Source organism: Epinephelus fuscoguttatus, linkage group LG11, assembly GCF_011397635.1.
Source record: "Epinephelus fuscoguttatus linkage group LG11, E.fuscoguttatus.final_Chr_v1".
NCBI classification, from domain to species: domain Eukaryota; kingdom Metazoa; phylum Chordata; class Actinopteri; order Perciformes; family Serranidae; genus Epinephelus; species Epinephelus fuscoguttatus.
The window spans coordinates 36,036,164-36,055,001 of record NC_064762.1 but is presented as its reverse complement, the minus strand read 5'-3'; the positions used below and the strand labels follow the sequence as shown (position 1 = coordinate 36,055,001).

The 18,838-nt window shown below is 41.8% G+C and overlaps 1 protein-coding gene across 7 annotated transcripts in view; it reads right to left on the bottom strand.

The window, feature by feature from the left end:
- The window catches only part of epha7 (eph receptor A7), a 123,454-nt gene extending 108,232 nt beyond the window's left edge, over positions 1-15,222 (bottom strand). For all 7 annotated transcript variants that reach the window (XM_049590913.1, XM_049590917.1, XM_049590914.1 and 4 more), the window contains exons 1-3: positions 15,052-15,222; positions 13,428-13,492; positions 11,899-12,568 (exon numbers count right to left, since the gene is read on the bottom strand). In XM_049590913.1, coding sequence (XP_049446870.1) covers positions 11,899-12,568; positions 13,428-13,492; positions 15,052-15,145 — 829 coding nt within the window. In that variant the 5' untranslated portion in view covers positions 15,146-15,222. The remainder of the gene's footprint in view (positions 1-11,898; positions 12,569-13,427; positions 13,493-15,051) is intronic.
- Between the last annotated feature and the right edge of the window lie 3,616 nt (positions 15,223-18,838).

Here is an 18,838-nt window from a genome sequence, read left to right as displayed (position 1 = left end):
CACTTCCACATTGACGCCGTCCTAATATTAGCGGTAATTGCCATATGGGTGCTGTGTAAAGTGGCGGTGATGAGCTAGTTAGTGGGACACACATGCGCTAACATGCACACAGGGCTGAAACAGTTTACCTCAACAAACCGCAGAGAAGCTCGGATTACACCACACACAGAGGTAGTGTGACTTAATTCTCTGCTCAGGACAGCATTACTCCACAATGTCTTTACAGCAAATAGCAGTTTGCTGCTTTATTGGTGCTGCTGTATTAGTGTCACGTACAGAATATTTAACAAATTCAACTTTACATTTCTGTTCTGTTTTGGTTTTTTGTTGGTTTTTTTTATCTACTGCAACCACCAGGGTGAGTGTCACAGCTGTAGCAAAGCAAGAAAGTATCAAGAGACAGGCTAAAGTTGGTTTGGGTGTTTTCTTGTGATTTACTGACAGAAAAATGTTTAATTTACACCTTCATTTCACAGATAATTCTAAGACTACCAAGCTGAGACAATCAAACAAAGGAATCTCCAAAGGTTTTGAGTGAAATAGAAAGGAGGAGGTAACATGATCTTACAAAAGACAACTGCTTCAGCCACATTAGAGTCACTGCTGACAGCAATTCAAACTGCAAACAACAAACTTGAACACCTGTTTTCTCTTCCAGCTCTCCTGCTGATTTACTGCATGGATTTGGAGGTGGAAAATGAAGGGCATTTAAAGATTAAACCCATTACATCAGTGAATTTACAGCCTCTCACTCCGCCTGAGCCGCGGCACTCCTAAGAGCTCCCTGGTTCTTTAAGCTATCATGCGGAGTGAGCTTTTTGAAATGGATTCCCAGTGACATGGAAAATGTCCCTTCCTAATCGTCTTTTGTTTAGTTCATTTAACTCACATGGAAACAGGAGAGAGGGCCCTTAAGGCCAGCCAGGCGGCTACCTTTAATGGATGAGGTGGTCAGCTCAAAAAGGGAGCTGTGCTAAAAGACATGGCAGATGAGAGGAGGACTCTGCATTCAGGGGATGAAAGCGCAGGGTCCAAAGGTCTGACCGATCCAAAGCCCCCTGCAGCCCAAGCGAAATCGCCACTGAAAATGTCCCCAGTCAGCAACTGAGCATTATCTCTGAATTGTGCCAATGCCTACCAACCCTACTGACCCAGCCCCCGCCCATCCCAATCCACCACCACCCCCCTTGCTCTGGTCCCAGAGCTGTGACAGAAGGGAATGGAACAATGTCAAACTAGCTGCTGTGGCCAGGTCCCCGTGGCCTCCCCTGACACACAAAGACACCAGCTTGGCCTCAGATGCCCAGGAGTGCTTGTGCAGATCTGGACTGCTCTTAAAGGGTCATCCAAATATAAAAAGAACAACATTTTTTCATTTGCCCCATGTAGTATCAAGGTACGCAGATATTCCAGACAGGTAGAGAGAGAATGAGTCATTCTCATTATGCTCTGGGAACATGTAATGGGCACTATTCTCTGACATTTTTAAGGTGGGCTCCATTATAATTCTAATCTAGTTTCTAGCATCATTGTGTCACTTTCCAGTAGAGTTTCTTATGTATTCAAATCATACATTTCAAATGTTGGTGTAGGTATGCATGTGCAAGTGTCAGAATGCTGTTTTCCCAAGCTCTTCCAAAACCTTTTTCCCATTTTTTTAACCTAACGTAGGTTTCTGCACAATATCATTGCTACATATAAACCTACTTACTGCTCTGGACACCACATTAGTTTGGTTCCGAAAGTCGGCAGTAGACCACCAACTCCTGTGTGCTGTGAGGTAAAATTACCATTTTTGTCGATGGAGTTTGGCAGCTTTAAAAATGACTATATAATGGTTTCAGTTCCCAATCTGAAAGGGCTGTTTAATGGTAAGCTAAAGCATTAAAATAACTTAAATATAGAATACACTTGACTGTTATCGGTTTTTTTGGAGGTGGTCCTTTTTTTAGATGCTAAAATACATTTTTGCTGCTAACCCCATCCAATTCCACCAGACTTCTTTGACAGAACCAATCATTTTACCTTGTAGATCACAAGGAGTTGCTATATTACAGCTGCCTCTAATTGGTTGTGTGCTGGTGTGTCACTTTCGGAACCATGCTAATATGGTGTCCACTGCAATATGCTAAATTGCTTAGCTTCTGTGTCCCCATACTCCTGGGAGTGTGCCAACCGCCATGTAACTGTACACTAACTATGGAGCTATACATGTCTTTATATGTTACAAATGCAGTATTATACTGAATCTCAATGTGGCTTCACCTGGTTAATTAAAGGTTCAGTTCTGTGAAAACACAGAAAAGAATGCGGCTGGACCCACCCTTATAAATGACCAAGGGAAGTAGAAGTACAAAGTAAGTAAAAAGCTAATGTTAGGCTATAAACAAAATACTCTATGGTAGCAAGGCTAACGTCACCACCACAACAATGCTGTAAAGCCATGTTCAGCGCGATAATGCTCTGTAGTCTCACTTGTTAGCAGCTGCCTTTTTAAGATATAAAAGCTTGAAGGGTATTTACTGGCAAATTTTATGTCTTTTAAGTTTGTGTTAACTACAGACCTTATTTCAGGCATCTAACCAAAACCCATTCAAAAAACCCATTGACCTCAAGACAAGGGAGCTGGGAGTGCTAAAACGCTAACTCATTTCCAGGTTTTAGGACTCACTACCGCACCACTCTATTAATCAAATAGCCTAGAAAATCACTGGCAGGTAATTACACAGTTAAAATAATAATTACACAAGCCCTAACATTGTTCATGATGCTACTCTGGTTACCCAAAAATTGGATACCTCCTGTTTTGCCCAGCTGTCTTTATTTTAACACAAAATCTCTGAAAGAAAGAGCAGAATTTCCTGCAACAGAGTCATCCTCAGCACATTTTAAGTTCTGCTTCCTCTGCTCTTGGTGTAGGTGGGAAAAAAAAGTGTGAAGTTATGTAATAAGTTATTGATTCTCCTCTTAAAGGAAGATTGAAGTACAGAGCCAGTGGTCTGAAGCCTCCCAGAGGAGCAGCTCCACTGACAACAGGGCCCTCCCTGCTGCCTCTTAAGGTGGCCAGACCCCGGGCCCAGTCACATATCACTTTCACCCTCATGCCACAGGGACACAACACAGAACACCAAAGACATTGTCTTCTGACATGGAGTTCGCTTGTCTGATCGCATCCCTCTCGAGCAGTCAGCAGCCAAGCAATTACAAAAAAAGACATCTGTGCCACAGTTTGGGTAGCTAAAAAGGGCAACAGCTTAGAATTGCAAGAGGTATGGAAGCGAGGATCGATGGAGATGTCTGAACCTGTTAGTGCAAGTGGAGATGAGGGCTGCCGCACCACGGGGAGGGCTCTTTTGTCATGCAGGGAGAGGGGGCCGGAGAGGTGACTCTTCTGGCGATCAGGGGTCAACTGCCGCGATCATCCATCTTCCATCTTGACAGTGTCCTGTCAGCCAGGGCGCTCATGTTACTAAACACAACAGGCAGGCCTCCATTGTGGCGCTGCGCTGGTCTGCAGCCATGTGTAAATGAAGTTAATATTCACTGACCTCATGCATGGCCAAATGTGGACCCCTGTGTCACCTTGGAAATAACGCTATCTGACGCAGACTTGCAGAGGTCTCCCCGTTTGGGGGGGGTTAACAAAGTCTCTTGCCAGTAGAGCTGAGCATGTGCTTTTGTTTGTGTGAGAATGAGGACTGTTTACTTGGATTCTGTCCATTCATGTGATGCAACACAGGGCCTCAAATTTGGACTGGCAGGTCAGATTCCAAGACCTGGATACCGATTAGTCATCACTCCCCTGGTTTTTTCATGCTGCCTTGAAATAACATTAAGAGTGGTTGGTGTCGAAAACCTCATCTCTTCTTTAAAGAAAGGTAACTATTGTCAAACCATGCACACACTCCTGGACTCAGCACAAAGTATCCACAAATATCAGTATCTCTTATTTGCATTGAGAATAAAGGTCAATAAATGTGCTTAGAAATCATATAAAAAACTGGCTCAGATTTTGCAACAAAATCATCAAATGCAGACTTTTTCTTTGGTATCAAACGTACTTCAGTTGATCATTATCTGGATGTCATTTTTTTTTTTCTGACAAGACTGAGAAACATAAAGTCCTATCTGAATGGTCTTAAATCCTCGACTATTTTCGTTCATACGCAGATGTTTTCCCTTTGTTGAAAACTTCAACAATTTCAGATCACATAAAATATTTAGTTTTCATAAGAACTGTCCTAGAACTTGTATAGTACCCCAAAGGGCTGGGCGATATTGAGAAAATCAAATTTAACAAAATGTTTTACCATATACCTCAATATCGATATTGCGACAATATTGTAGGGTTGACTGTTGGTGTTTGCACAAAATATTTTCATAATGAGATGTTTAATAAATAACCATCAGCAATGTAGACATACTGACTAAGTGCGTAAAGACAAACAATAGAACAACTAAAACAGTCTGGTAAGTTCAGAAAATTGCTTGCCTTTGAAACTTACGAGTCTCATATCACCATAAAGATCAATATGTTGCCCAGCCCTAGACTAAGGCACTGAAAATCCTGTCTACATAGTCTCATATCCTTGCATCATTCTTCTTTTTACATGCATATATAGATGTTTGCCCTGTGTTGAAAATCTACATCAGACTATTTCAAATTGTGTAAAACTTTTATTTTTCAGCAGAACTGTGCTAAAACACGTTTCGTACCAATAACAGGCCAACTGGTGTTGTTTTTTATTACACTAAATAAGTCTGAAAATAACATGTATATGGTTATTTAGTAATTATGCAATGAGCATGTAAAGAAAGGAACTGAGCCTGACTGATATATCAGCTGGCCAATTTTAATGGCCCATATTGGCTTATCATAGATATATCAGTAATGGTGTACATGTTGTCAGACATATACTGTTGTATTTTTCTATTTAATTATTTTTTTTCATTTTTTAAAGTTTTAAAGAACATAGTGCAAAAAACATACTTGGAGTAATTTATAATTTTAAAATTGCCATTGAAGTTTACTTGCTTCACTGCAATGATGTCATGAAGTTTATTGTTAAACTGTAAAATATTCTGCCTCTATAACATATCTTTGCCATAAGTGTGGGATTACTGGAAAAAATGTGCATTTTCTGTGTGTGTGTGTGTGTGTGTGTGTGTGTGTGTGTGTGTGTGTGTAATATCAGCCAATCAATATCAGAAGATTTTACTTCCAAATACTGGTATTAGCATCTGCCCAAAAATCCAGTATCAGCTGGGCTCTTGTGAAAACTGAGCAAAAACAGCATACAGCTTAAGAATAAAGAACAACAAGCCAAAAGGTTACTCGTATTTGTAAAATATTCCCATGAGATCTGTTTTTGAAGCTCCTCACAGTGTTTCCTGAAAAAGGTTTGTGTGCCTACAAAAGTTGAGTGGACCGAGCTTTTCCAGCTGCTTGATATTCATGTATGCATGAGACAGTAGCTGTAGCTTATCAGCAGAGGTGAGAGACAAACCCATTACCAGACGCTGCCTCCTGTCCTTCTTTAAGCTCAGTTCTCGGTGCTTAGATCGTGTGTTTTAGATCCATCTTTACCTCAGTGTGATATCTATGAACCTGGAAACCAGCTGGAACAAATAATTAGTCGTGACAGGCCTTTTGTTTTCAGCACTGGTGCGGTTCATACAAATGTAACTTTGAGACAAATATTTACCAAGCCAAAGGACTTTGTGAATGAGCCTCCCGGTGAAAGTTTTTTTTTTCAGCATGTAAAATGAGCCATTTGTATTTAATTTGACATGTTGACAGGGAAGCCGGATCCCACAGAAAGCACTACTGGCACAAGCTCAAGCAACTGTATCCCGGGAAACAACTTCTTCTGGCTTTTACTTCTCATTTGGAAGTGTATATTTAAAAGGGGGCACTGGATGTGAAAGTAAAATAAATACTTTTTTATCGTAGCTTGCCAAATCACGATTTCAAACATTCTGCCCTCTCTTCATCCTCTGAGGAAGTAAGTGTGGTTTAGTTTCTACTAATGAGAAGGAATTAGATCAGAGCGAGAGAAGTGCACAGGGACACAGTAATATCTTCTGGTCGCAAAGACAAGTCTACATCTGTTCTCAGTAGAGCAACTTCAGCTAAAACCTAACACCCTTTTCATTGGCCTTTTTTTGTCATTTGAGCAACCATTGTTCTCTCTGCTGCAGAAACTTGCTATGAAATCACTGCTTCTTTGTTTTTTCCACTACATACACCATATAGAGGACAGAGAGCCTATTTTTGGGGTGGTGCAGGAAATCAGTACCAAGCTACTTGTAGTACTACTTCTACCATTTGATCACAAAATACAGAAACTCTTGAAATGTACTGAACATTGAAAAACACAGAAATGTAATCAACATGTTTGGAGGTGAAAACAATTATCTATAATGGATGAATTGCCCAACAGAAAATTCAAATATTTACAAAATCTGGATAATCAACCAATCGTTCTGTGACAATGGAAATATACAGTAGTTCAGTTTTTTGTAAGCAAAATTAGCCAACTTTTTAAAGGTGAATTAGAGCTGCAACAATTAGCCTACTCAACTATTAATTTACACAACTAATTTGATAATGGATTAATCAGTTTGAGTGGTTTTTTTTTTAAGAAAACAGCCTAAAGTCTCTGATTCCAGCTTTTTAAATGTGAATATTTTCTGGTTTTGTTACTCCCCTATGATAGTAAACAGTAAATCTTTGGTTTGTGGGTAAAAAAAGACATTTCAGGACGTCATCTTGGGCTTTGGGGAACACTGAATGACATTTTTCACTATTTTCTGACAGTTTATAAACCAAACAACTAATCTGTTACTCAAGAAAATAATCGTAGAACCATTGGTTGTACCTCTAATGTTAATATTTTCTGTTTCTCTTGGTTGGACAAAACAACATGTTCAAAGATGTTAGCACTGGTTATGGGAATTTGCCATGGCCATTTTTCACTATTTCCTACACCAACTGATTGATTTGTAAAGAAAATAATTCATGTTAGCCCCCAAATCTGTATTTTTCTAATTGTCTACTTGTCCGAGAAATGTTACCTGAACCAAATGGGTGTCTAGTTTTGTTAAACCAAGAGTCCAAAAAACTCCAAACATAGTATATTCACGATGGTATAAAACAGAGAAAAGCAGCAATTCCTTAGATGTGAGAGAATGAAACCAAAGAATGTTTGACGTATCACTTGATGTATGACTTAAATGATTCATCTAAACTTTTCCTAACCCCATGTCTCAAAGTCCTTCCCCTAAGTGATCAATTTTAGGACCCTGCCAACTGCATTGGTAGTAACATCCTGAGCAGAGAATACCACATCTGTGAGTCTGACTGCTACCTGCCAGGCCAAGACAGCAAGGAGGAAAAGCCCAGGGCTGTAGAAGAATGCTACTATTCACAGGAAGCAGACACTGGCAGTGACAGGATGAGCTCCCATCCATCACCAATTTATTTCAATCTTGAGTGATTTAGGTCCATTTGGGTCTCTTGTGGATTCGGCTCACACCTGTCATTTGCATAATTAAGCTCCTGAGCAGTTGTAAAAGACAGCCATTTGGTGTATTAAATTCACACCTTATCAATCAGGGGAGCATCAAGATGTATGAGGACCTCCTGACTCTTGGCTTCCTGGCTTCATTTGAAATGCTAAATGCGGCTTTTTCTCCAAGGCCTGGAGCTGGGCCTGGCTGCCCGGGCCGCCTGGTGGCTTCCATACACGTTAGCTGTCGCGGTCAGACCCCAACTGCTCAGGCCCCTTCCCTCGGGGGGCTCGGTCATCAATCAGTCTCCAACTAACTTCTGTCCAACTCCCTGACAGTCAAGATGGATGGTGCCAGCGTCTACAGGATGCTGTATCCTCTCATTAATTCTCTTGTTAGCATGCACCGATAGCAGCAAGATAGAGGGTGTTTTATCTGTTTTTCCATAGATAGAGGCCTCTCCCTTTCCTGGTTGAGGGTCAACAGTTAATCATTTCACAGCCACTGGTTACTTAGTACCACAATGATGTGATGTGTCAAAATCGGACAACATACATTCCCTGGATTGAGCCAAACAAAGACGCCAATGTCCTCCCACAAGGGCCCTCTCTCTGTCTAAACGACTCTGTGGCTCCATTGCCACCAGTAGCCAGCGCTGAACAAGACCAGCGGATGAATGGGTGCTATTTTCCCAACACGCACTTCTTCGCAAAATGAAGCCCCGCGCAGGCTGCGGGGACACTTCAACTGGCCTTTTTCAACACCCATTACACTGAGACCAGTGAACGCAGCAGGCGGAGAAGAAGAGTGACATTTACTGCCAGAGATTGCCACACAAAGAGTTAAAGAGAGACAGAGGGAGGGGTGTGGGGGGCAGAGGGGTGAAAGACAAGGGGTCCCTCTTCGCTGACGGTGATGAATGAGTGGATCACAACACGTTTCGGAGGAGGCCTTTTGCATCCACAGAGGGGGCTCCTCAGATGACATGACTGACAGCTCGACTTGCTCACTCCACCTGCACCCGCCCTCCGGTTGAATATTTTATATGGCAGCCATGTTGTAATCATAGCACACTGCTGATACTAGATTGAGGCAGTTAAGCATGGTCTTAAGGGAATACTTCACCTGCACAATGACCATTTGTGTGTATCACATTGAATTTGTGGAGAAAAGGTTTTTCTCGCATGCCTCCACAGTGAGCGAAGAATCCAAAAAAGGTGAACATCAGGGTCTGCACTTCTGTACGTGTTTGGGAAGTACTGAGCATACAACTGGATAAATGAGACTTGGATTACACTGCATGAGCTGTGGAAGAGTTTGTAAAAAGAAGTTTTGATATAGTTTTACTGTTGTTAAATGTGACTTCAGTTCGAGAAGAACGTTCAACTTATTTGGATTCTCCTTTCACTGTGGAGACGTGAAAAAAACAAAGTTTTCTTCACAAATTCAAGATAACACATGGTGAGCAATCGATATACAAATGGTCATTTTGTGGGTGAAGAATTCCTTTTAAGGCATAAGCATACTTCCAAGGAAGTGCCAGTGACATCATTCAATGGCATCAGAAATCCTCTGCCTCCACGCTTTAATGTTTTAAGAATCTGGAAGGCTGAGTCCAACGATTAAAGTCCATTAGAGCATGTAGGAAGATAAAATCTACAGAAAATATTTGAACATTTTGGTGACCAGTCGCAAATTTAAAATCCTGGCCGTCAGATTGCTCCAAAGCTCGAGCTGGAGAGTCAAACAGTATCTCCCGAATGTTGGAATAAGAAGGTTTGCAACAACTTTTGTACCTTTCAGAATCCAACAGTCACAACATTTATACCCATTCGGACTGTTCTCATGCGGTGTTTGTACGTATACCCCCCAAATTCATGTATATCCCACATAATCATGAGCCGGTAATTTGCTTATAACCCATGTATTTGGGAAGGCTGCAGTCATGTGACCAATGCGCTGACGGGAGTAAAGAAGGACAGGTCCCCGTAAGGAGGTACTAAATGGGATATAAGACATGGGACTGTCCCCCAGGAGACCAGGCTTCATAACTGTGTGAAACCAAGTGAACTTTGAGTAACTTTAGGGTACATAGACACCATGTTTCTTTTCCTAGACCTAACCAAAGTAACTCAACACGCCTATAACAAACCTATATAACTTTACATTAAGTATGTAACGTCATTCTTAGGGCAGCGATTCCATAGATGTCACACTAACATACGAGGTTACAAGTACATAACATATGAGTTTTGTGTGCATTTTCCTAAGTTCTCATGTGAACTGTTGTATGAGGACATACTGACCCATTTTTGCAACAACTGGCGGAGGTTTGAAGGCAGGATGGGTTTGATCTCATACAATTTTTATACATGTTTTCATCCATTTCTGTCATGTTTATGTGTACAAATGAGTGCACCGCCTATAAGGTTTTTGAGGAAAGACTGAAAAAGTGTGTTCTGTTACCCCCATTCGCACAATTCATCTCCCCGCTCTCAATGACGGCAGAATTTTCCCCTCGTGAAGTTTGCCCCACAGGTATAAACACTATTGCCTTCAGAATTATTCGGACCACACTCCGTACGAACTACTTTGTTTGAAGCATACTGAAGCCTTTGTAATAAAGGTGCAGCATCACCCTGAGGCACCATTATAGAGATGTACTTTTACACCGCTAAGACAAGCTAGTCCGAGGTCCAAATGCCAGGATTTCACATTTTTAACGGTCACAGCCACTTGGACTTATTGCTCCGCTGTTCGGCTGATAGAAATACTTTGAATAGCTTTTAGATTGTGCTCGGGGAAACTACTGAATGGACAATTTAATGTCAGTGGAGCCGCTGGAAGAAGTGCTGATGGTGCACCGTGATTCTCATTTTATTTAGATTAACTACCCCTTAATACAAAGGCTTCTCATGCCTCAGTGGAGATAAAGCTCATAAAGGTGCAGTGTCAAGACTGGAATTTGATCCGCGTACACATTAAGGAGCCTTCTTTCTCAGACTTTAAACAACCTGAGGGTAGGTTTCACCGCACTGCTTGTCTAGAATATCTCGGTATTTGTTTTAGTTGACGTGTGGACAGATTAATTAATAGAGAGATGCCACAGTTCTCTGTTCTGAGGGCTTTGCACCAAGACATAATAAGGAAAGGTTGCTAACATTACTTTGACAAGACGGAGCTATTTGTTGTTGTGCTGCATCGCTCTCCCTGTGGAAATAAATCGTGGGCTTTCTTTCCACCAAAGGGCACAACTGGATCTTACATCTATGCATATTAAAACAACAAGAACAATAAGAAGGAGCTCCGTGGGGTTGAATCAGCGATCGCCCGCTAACATCAGAGACATAGCACAACTTGAGGTGGGCTGTGTTGCTCTAAATTACATGGCCTAATACATTTCATTAACACACCTCCCTCAGTGGGGTCCCTAATGGATGACAGCGTGGCATAAAAGCTTGTCTGCCAGGGACACTAATTTGTTCTTAGACACATTCCATTCAATTATTACTGGCTGCTGCTCCTCATAAGCTGCTTAGATTGAGGTTGCCCACTTTGCAAAAAAAAAAAAAAAAAAAAAAGGCTGGACAAGGCAGGCCACTTAAGTTCCATGACCTAAGTCACCCCCGTTTAATCCATGGTGATTTTTATCTTTCAAGTCAGGTGCCCACTGAAAATAATCCTCTGAGCATTCAGAGTGACAGAGAGCAGGTTATTGTTAATTGTAGCGGCACGATCCAGCACCACAACAAGGCAAGAATGAGGCACAGCGAGGCTGCGTTTGCCCTTCCTGTTAGGCTCCTTCATAAATATCCTGAGGCCTAAATGCCACAGTGCGACGGCTATTTGTTTTCCCTCTCTGTCAGGGTCATTTGCCCGCGGTAGAATGATACTGAAGGAACGGCTGGACTTCCTCTAGACCTCTGTATTCTGCTGCTGATTGTTTTGGCTCGTCGCCACTAAGAAAGATAGAACTATTGGAGCTGAGGAGCTAAACTCAAGTTATTATTTAATCCCAGTGTCAACAGAATCCTGGCTATGAAGGGCCTCGTAATCAATTAACACAGATTTCAATTATTATACTGAGCATGTTTGGCCTCAATACTTTATGCATCTTTACTGCTGTCAGATCAGCTGCTTTAATCCCATTTGCCAACTATTCAGCCACTGATGCCTAAATTGTCATTTACCTGCTTTGCATAATCAAATCACAAATACTCCCCAGTTTATTGTATTTTTTCTTGGCGCACCTTTTTGCTGTGAGAAATCCAGGATGCCCCTGACTGATTTCTGAAAGTTAATTCAAGAAGAAACAACTCTGCGAATGCTAATGAGCAAATTAAATTATTGTTTCTTGACCAAAAAAAAAAAAAAAAAGGTACTCACGTTCACACGCATCTCCTTTCTGATGAAATCCAGCTTTGCATATACATTTCCCAATTGGCACGAGCCATTCCCCTTCGGCGCTGCAGTGCATCTTGGGAGAGTTGTCGGCCTCCTCCTCGGCGTCGCTCACACACATGCCCTCGACCTCCACCAGCGAGGAGAACTCCGATCCCGTCACAGTGTCGGGGAACGTGGCCAGGTTCTCGATGATAGACCAACACTTCTTGTAATAAACTTTGACAGAGACCAGGGCGATACACGCCCCGACATCCTGGAAGGCCAGGTAGAAGCCCCGCCTGGACAGGGGGCCAATTATGCGCACTTCTGTATTCAGCTTCATCTTCCTCTCGCCCAGGTCGCCCTGGGTGAAGCTTTCATCTGCGGCGATCGTGTCAATTTTCACGTACTGGTTCTCCCGTAAGCTCCTTCCCACCTCCGAATCTGTTTCCTGGTAATACAGATTGAACGTCTCCTTGCATGTGCCCACCACACCAGGTAGGCTGTTACAATCCCTCAAGGTGAACTTCAGTTCCACAAAAATTCTCTGGGCATTGCCCTTCTCTATCCAGTTAGTCCGAAGCCAGTTATTCTGATTGGGCTCCATGACTTGACAAACCTGGTATGTGCGAATGGGTGTGTAGTTCTCATCCAAGCCGCTGATCTCTTCCCACTGAAACGAGAAGACATACATTTTTAAAGGAATGCATTCACGACAGAACATCACCGTTTTGAATCTAGCCGTTAAACTGAGACAGACACCCAATGATTGGCAATCAAACTGGAGGTGATTACTCTGTAATGAAAATGACAAAGGTATATGAAATGTTTCAGACGTTACTGTATACAACAAACTGCGGTGAATGAAGGGAGATTAGCAGTTGCGTTTTTATCGCACAAACACATCTTTTAAAGGATGATTGTGCTCCGTTTATCTGCTTCTGCTCACATTATTTATTTAAAAGTTTCTCACAGCCTGCTTTTAATCAGACTAGCAAGTTGAAAGTGGGTTGCTTAAGGCCTTTGTGCTCTGAATGTCAAAAGCCGGGAGAGTTTAGTAGCAGAAACAGCCTCTTGCATTCTTTATCTTTCCTTCGAGGAGACTTTTGAGGGCAGGGGGAATATCGGCTATACTGATCCTTGTGTTTGTTTCACACATAGGTGCAGATTTTGGGTGGGACACAGAGGACACGTTCCCCTCAATATTAAGAACATGGACATTTGTCCCTCCCGCATTACAAACATCTGGACTTTTATTTTGACAACACTAAAGACATGTACACCATAAACTGATGCAGATAAGGCACAATTTGGTGCATACAAATTTACCAGAATATAGGATATCAAGTGTTTGACGCTCAAATATTCCCCCCCTAAACCGTTTCTTTCAGATGTGTCCCCCCAGTGCTGAAACAAATTCTACGCCCTTGCATGCCTCCTCTAAATATTATTATTCTTGTCACAGATGTGGGACATCAGAGAGCTGGGGAACATATATGGAGTATATCCGTGTGATGCTTCTGCAGACTTACCCCATTGGGAGGATAGGAGATCCACTCCAGTTCTGTCTGCTGTGCCTTGGAGTCCAGCAGAATCACTAGTGACAGGAAACCGAGAGGCAGGTGGTTAAATCTCACCGGGGCACCGGGGCTGGGTATTACTGATAGGCCACACATCGGTATCTATAGCGCATATACCCGTGACCTAATTTCTAGCAGCGGCAGCAGCTAAAACATTCAATAAGAATATATACACTGCAGTAGACAGGTCCTCATGTCTGCGGGGGAACTTTGTGAGACACAAATGAAGACGCTGACAGTGGGAATAAAGAAGACATTAAGAGCCTAGAAGGAAACACGCATGTTTGGAAGCATTGCGCGTAAAATGTCACCAAATTTATTCGATTAAATGTGGGTTTATTTTACGCATCCGTTTATTAAAACTCATTGTTGGAGTGGAAGTTGTTGCGTTAAGGTCAAAGCAGCCGCTTCCATCCCGACGCACATACAGTACATGCGCTTCAACTCAAGAATATTCTCAGCAGCAAACGACCTTAAAACTGCAGTGAAGCCGTTTAACATGCGGCTTGTTGCAGTTTTAATCTGAGAGAGAGAATTGTCAAATCAGCCTGTTCTATGTTCTGGAAGCGTGCGAGAGCGCAAAGCGGCACCACGGCGGGTTTCATAAAAAAAATGAAGTTGTTTTAATTGTATTTGGTCTGAGCAGACAGCTCCATGATGAGAGGGGCAGCAGCCAGGACGCACTGCCGTAAAAAAATAATGCTCTGGTTGTATCTTACAGGAGACTGTGTGATATGGAGGTCTGCGAAATCCCGCATGTAAGCGCCGAGGATTTACAATTCATATCAGCTATTACATCCAGACTGCGCTCCGTTATTGCACTGTAGTTTGAGTGTGGAGAAAATCAATACCTGTGCTGTGATTTTCTGTTTTTACGCATGACTTAATTTCATTAATTTACCTTCAATCTTATCAATTAAAAGTACCATTTTTAGCCATTTGGAGACATTTAAATGCCCTCTTATTTTTAGTGTTTTACAGCCTTGACTCTAGTCAACTTGAGCGTCTGAGGCAGATTAGAGCTCCGCATCAATCTGCCGTGTTTTCCTATATGAAACAAGACTGGACTGTTAGAGAGCCGAGGCCACTTTGGAAGGAAATAACCCTCCGTAACCGCGTCCAGATCGACGGCTCACTCACTTCCACGCAGGCGAGCTTGCTGGGACGATCGATCCGCTGATATTACCTAGTTTGCCGTGATAGATTGTTAATCTATACCGAGCAGGCTAGTTATGCCGATAACGCATTGGCGCTGGAGTCAAATAAAAACAACAGCTCCTGCGTCTAATCCGTGCTCTACGGCGTTTAACTGCCGTGCGTAAAACACCGAGAGGTCGCTCGCAAACAGCCCGGGAGCAGACAGCGCTGTCATCCCCGCACACCGGCCTCATCTGACTGCACTGGCTCTATAAAACATCCTGCATTGTAGGGGAACTCAAACATCGCGTGGGATTTAAAGAGAACATTTGAAAAAACAGGCAAAGCAGCTGCTGAATTTGGAAAGCTCTCTATTAATTCTGGAGGATGTCTTCCAAACGCGATGGGATGGAAGAGAGTCCAAACTTTAAGAACTTACCTTCTTTCGCATTCTGTGCTTCTCCGCTGTCTACATAACAGCATAAATGAAGGCAAAATGTAATCCACAGACACGGGATAGACCTGGAGAGCATGGTGCAGCCGCGGATTTCAATCTAGACCGTAACTCGCTTTGCCACCGTCTCGTGTGCTTCCCATTGACGACACTAAACCGGCTCTATGTACAACAATCCGCTGGTCCCCACTCAAATAGCGTCTGCTGGCGCTGGGAGGAGACTGTGGCTCCGGTGGTGTCAGTCAAACAGACGGGCGGAGGACTCGTCCAATCGTGACGCGGTGAAGGAAAAGCCAGGACCAATAGGCGCGCGGAGGTGGATGGGGTTTTGCGGGGGGGATGCGCTGTGAGGGAAATGTTGTCACAACTTACTTCAGATATTTTTGGGATTCTTCAGGAAAAGGGCAAGGGATGCTCTGGTACAGTTGGTCTAAACACACACGCACACACACACACACACACACACACACACACACACACACACACACACACCACAGAAGCCTATGCCAGGAGGATTCTGGGTGGCTGAAATGGCTCGACTGAAAAACAATAAGCACAGTAAAGTTTCAGAGTTTTTATACCTTTAAAACTTTGTTAAACGTTCATCTGTTCATCATGACTTTTCCTCCAACCCTGTTTTTTAACACATGAATAACTTCCACACACACACACACTTTCCACCATCTCTAACTGAGATTAGTTTCACATTCTGTTTCTTATTGGTGTGTTTTCTTATTTTTACTGGCATACACAAACTACACTTCAAAGCTCACTGCTTTGCACTTCAAGACTGGTGAATTTGACTTTTGCGTTTCTTTAAATGCAGGTTTCAGGCAAACTTTCATTCTGGCAGCTGCACTATATGTAGAGCGGCCCAACTGTGTGGGTGGCCAGGAGGAGAGGGCGTCGATTTCTTTTTAACATAAGGAGGGTCACTTATGAAACGGGGGTATCAGGGTCCTCCGCCAGAAAATTCTGAGCATCACACACTTTATTTCCTGCATTCTGGTGTTTTTTAAGCACCAACTTGTGCCTTTTCTGCAGTTTATAGTGTAAATGTCTTTATTTTTGTCAAAATAAAAGTCTTCTGCTAATGTTTTTACTCAGGGGGACAAATGAACATGCTCTACATTTTGAGGGGGATGTATCTCCTGCATCCAACCCTGAAATCTGTCTATGCCAGGAGGAGAAGGTGTGGTGTCATTGGCAGGCGCCAACCTGTCACAGACGCAAACCAGACAGCTGTCTATGAGGGCCTCCGCATGCACATTTTTTTTTTAAATATTATACATATGTATTACAATTATTTATAGTAATATTTTATTTAAAAATCCTCAAAACAGTTAAGACACAACAGCAAAATAACAAAACCCAGTTTTTGACAACACACACACACACACACACACACACACACATTCAGCTGAGAATTCAAAAATCAACTAAAACTATTGTAGTTCCTGAAAAAACATGTAACTGGACACAAATTGCTTTACAAGTTTGTATTAAATTTATGTTGACTTTTCTCTAGTTTCAGCTTTTTCTTGTAAAATACTGTATCATTTGCCCATTAATGGGCTTTACACAGCAATTAAAATGAAACCATATTAGAAATTGAGAGGTTAAATGTCTCTTTGGTGGAACCGCTAACTCAGAGATATCTACGACAGCACAAGGGACACAAGAAAACATTGCTTTTCTGTGAGGGGTCACAAGCATGAAAGTACTGAAAGCTGCCTTAGTCTGAAAAGTATTCAGTGACTACACTGCCCTGTAAAGGCAAAAGACCTGAACTCACCAGAGTGAAAATGACTTTAAAGTTGTTTCTGTGTCCAGCTAAATAAACTGTAGACATAATACTTGAAAAGTGGCAATTCTTTTTTAAATTTATTATTATTAAATGAAGGTATTTATCTAAAAAAAAAAAATAATCTTGAGCTCAGATTTGACCTCTGACCCTTATTCAGAAGTTCAGGTACTCTGCCTCTGCATTGTCTACATAATAACAAGAGCTCATGCTGAGTCAAAAGGCATTAATTTCCATTTGATCTCTCAATTTGTGGTTGATTACAGTAAGCAATACGGCAATAATGGTGATAAAATCTATTGATATAGAACCACTTTCTCATGATTGTCTTTTCATGGTACATCAGCAGCTTGTATTACTTGGACCAAATTGGCTAAACTAACATTCGTATTGAATTAAAACAGTATTATTCTTCCTATCCTTAAAAACTGCAGCTTGCAACACCAAAAACAGTAACTTCATGCGTGGTTAAACAAAGCATTTCTAAGCACAACAAAACAAAGCCTTGGTTTGTCCAGAACTTTTCTCAGTTAAGACAAACACAACCCACTATTTAAAAAAAAACTTTTGTCCACAGTGGTTATTCTTCAGAAAAGTACAGAAAGTCATTTTTGACCGAAATGAAGCTGTTTTGCTTTTACACAGCAGTGCAGCTATCACATAACTGTAGTTCACTGTGAAATGTAGTGGGGAACAAATATGAAGCAGGCACCAACTGCCTTAAAATAATTACAGTACTTGATTAAATGTACTTAGTTACTTCCATCACTGCATCTTGACAGTTTGGATTTTTGCAACAGTGCTTGACACAGAATAGTTTGCATGCACACTCATCACCTGCACAGGGTATATTTATCCATTCTTATGTATTCCTCCTCCTCCTGTGGACTTGATTTGGATGTTAACAGACTCAGTGTGTGAGTGTGTGAGGAGATAGAGACCCAAAAGTGCTCAGCTCTGGGACTCCAAAGCCCACACTAAGTGAACCCACAGTATTCAGCCCCTGAATGGTTCCTCCGTCACTGGATGGGTGTAGATTCTTCATAATCAGCAGAGAGAAAGGTGGAGAAATAAATCAGATCGAGTCAATCTTTTCTGAAAAGGCCATATTGCTCATTTGTTTCAAAGGGCTTTACAGTTTGAAATCCATGTTGGCTCTTAATCCAGGTTTTCATATAAACAGGGGGTCTGGGGGTCCCCACTTAGGAATTTTTCAGCATCAAATACTAAATTTCCTGCATTCTGGTGAATTTTTATGCACCAATTTACGGTGGAAATGGCTTTATTAATATAAAGGAAAATACAAAATCCAGGCAGCAGGTGACAATTAAAAAAATATAATGGGATTTAATGCAGTTAGGCTCTCAGGCATTCTGTATTGCTTTTAAATATTCATTCTCCTGTAGATTAACTTTTCTCATGGAATGTTATTTCTGCTGAGTCAGCACACATGTAAGCATGATTTGCTCTTCCATCCTCTTTTGTGTCTTTTGTTTGGGGAAGTAGCCGCTGTAAATGTGCATGTGGCACCCATTCACATCACTGATTCATTCATTAATTTACTTTTTTGGACAATGCGCATCTTTTTCTTTTATATTGACATTGCATTGTCATTGTCTTATTGTGGGAATAAAGAGCTCTCATTTCTATTCTAAAAATGTTCTATTTTTCAGAACATTTTAATAAATTATGCTCAAAAGGTGATGGGGACAAAATTCTCTGTTTCACAAAGTGACAGGGACATGGCCTCAGCATCCCCAGAGTAAATGACATCTATGCTTAATTCAGATACGGGAAAACTCCACACACAAAATACATCATATGGGGAAAAATCAGGAGAGCAGCAGGATGGAGGAATGTGTGAAAGGTGTCATATGTGTGAATGGTGTCATATGCAGAGTAGAAAGAGAAGATTGAAACACATTATAGGGAAACAGAGTGGCATTTTTAAGGAAATAAAGCTAATTA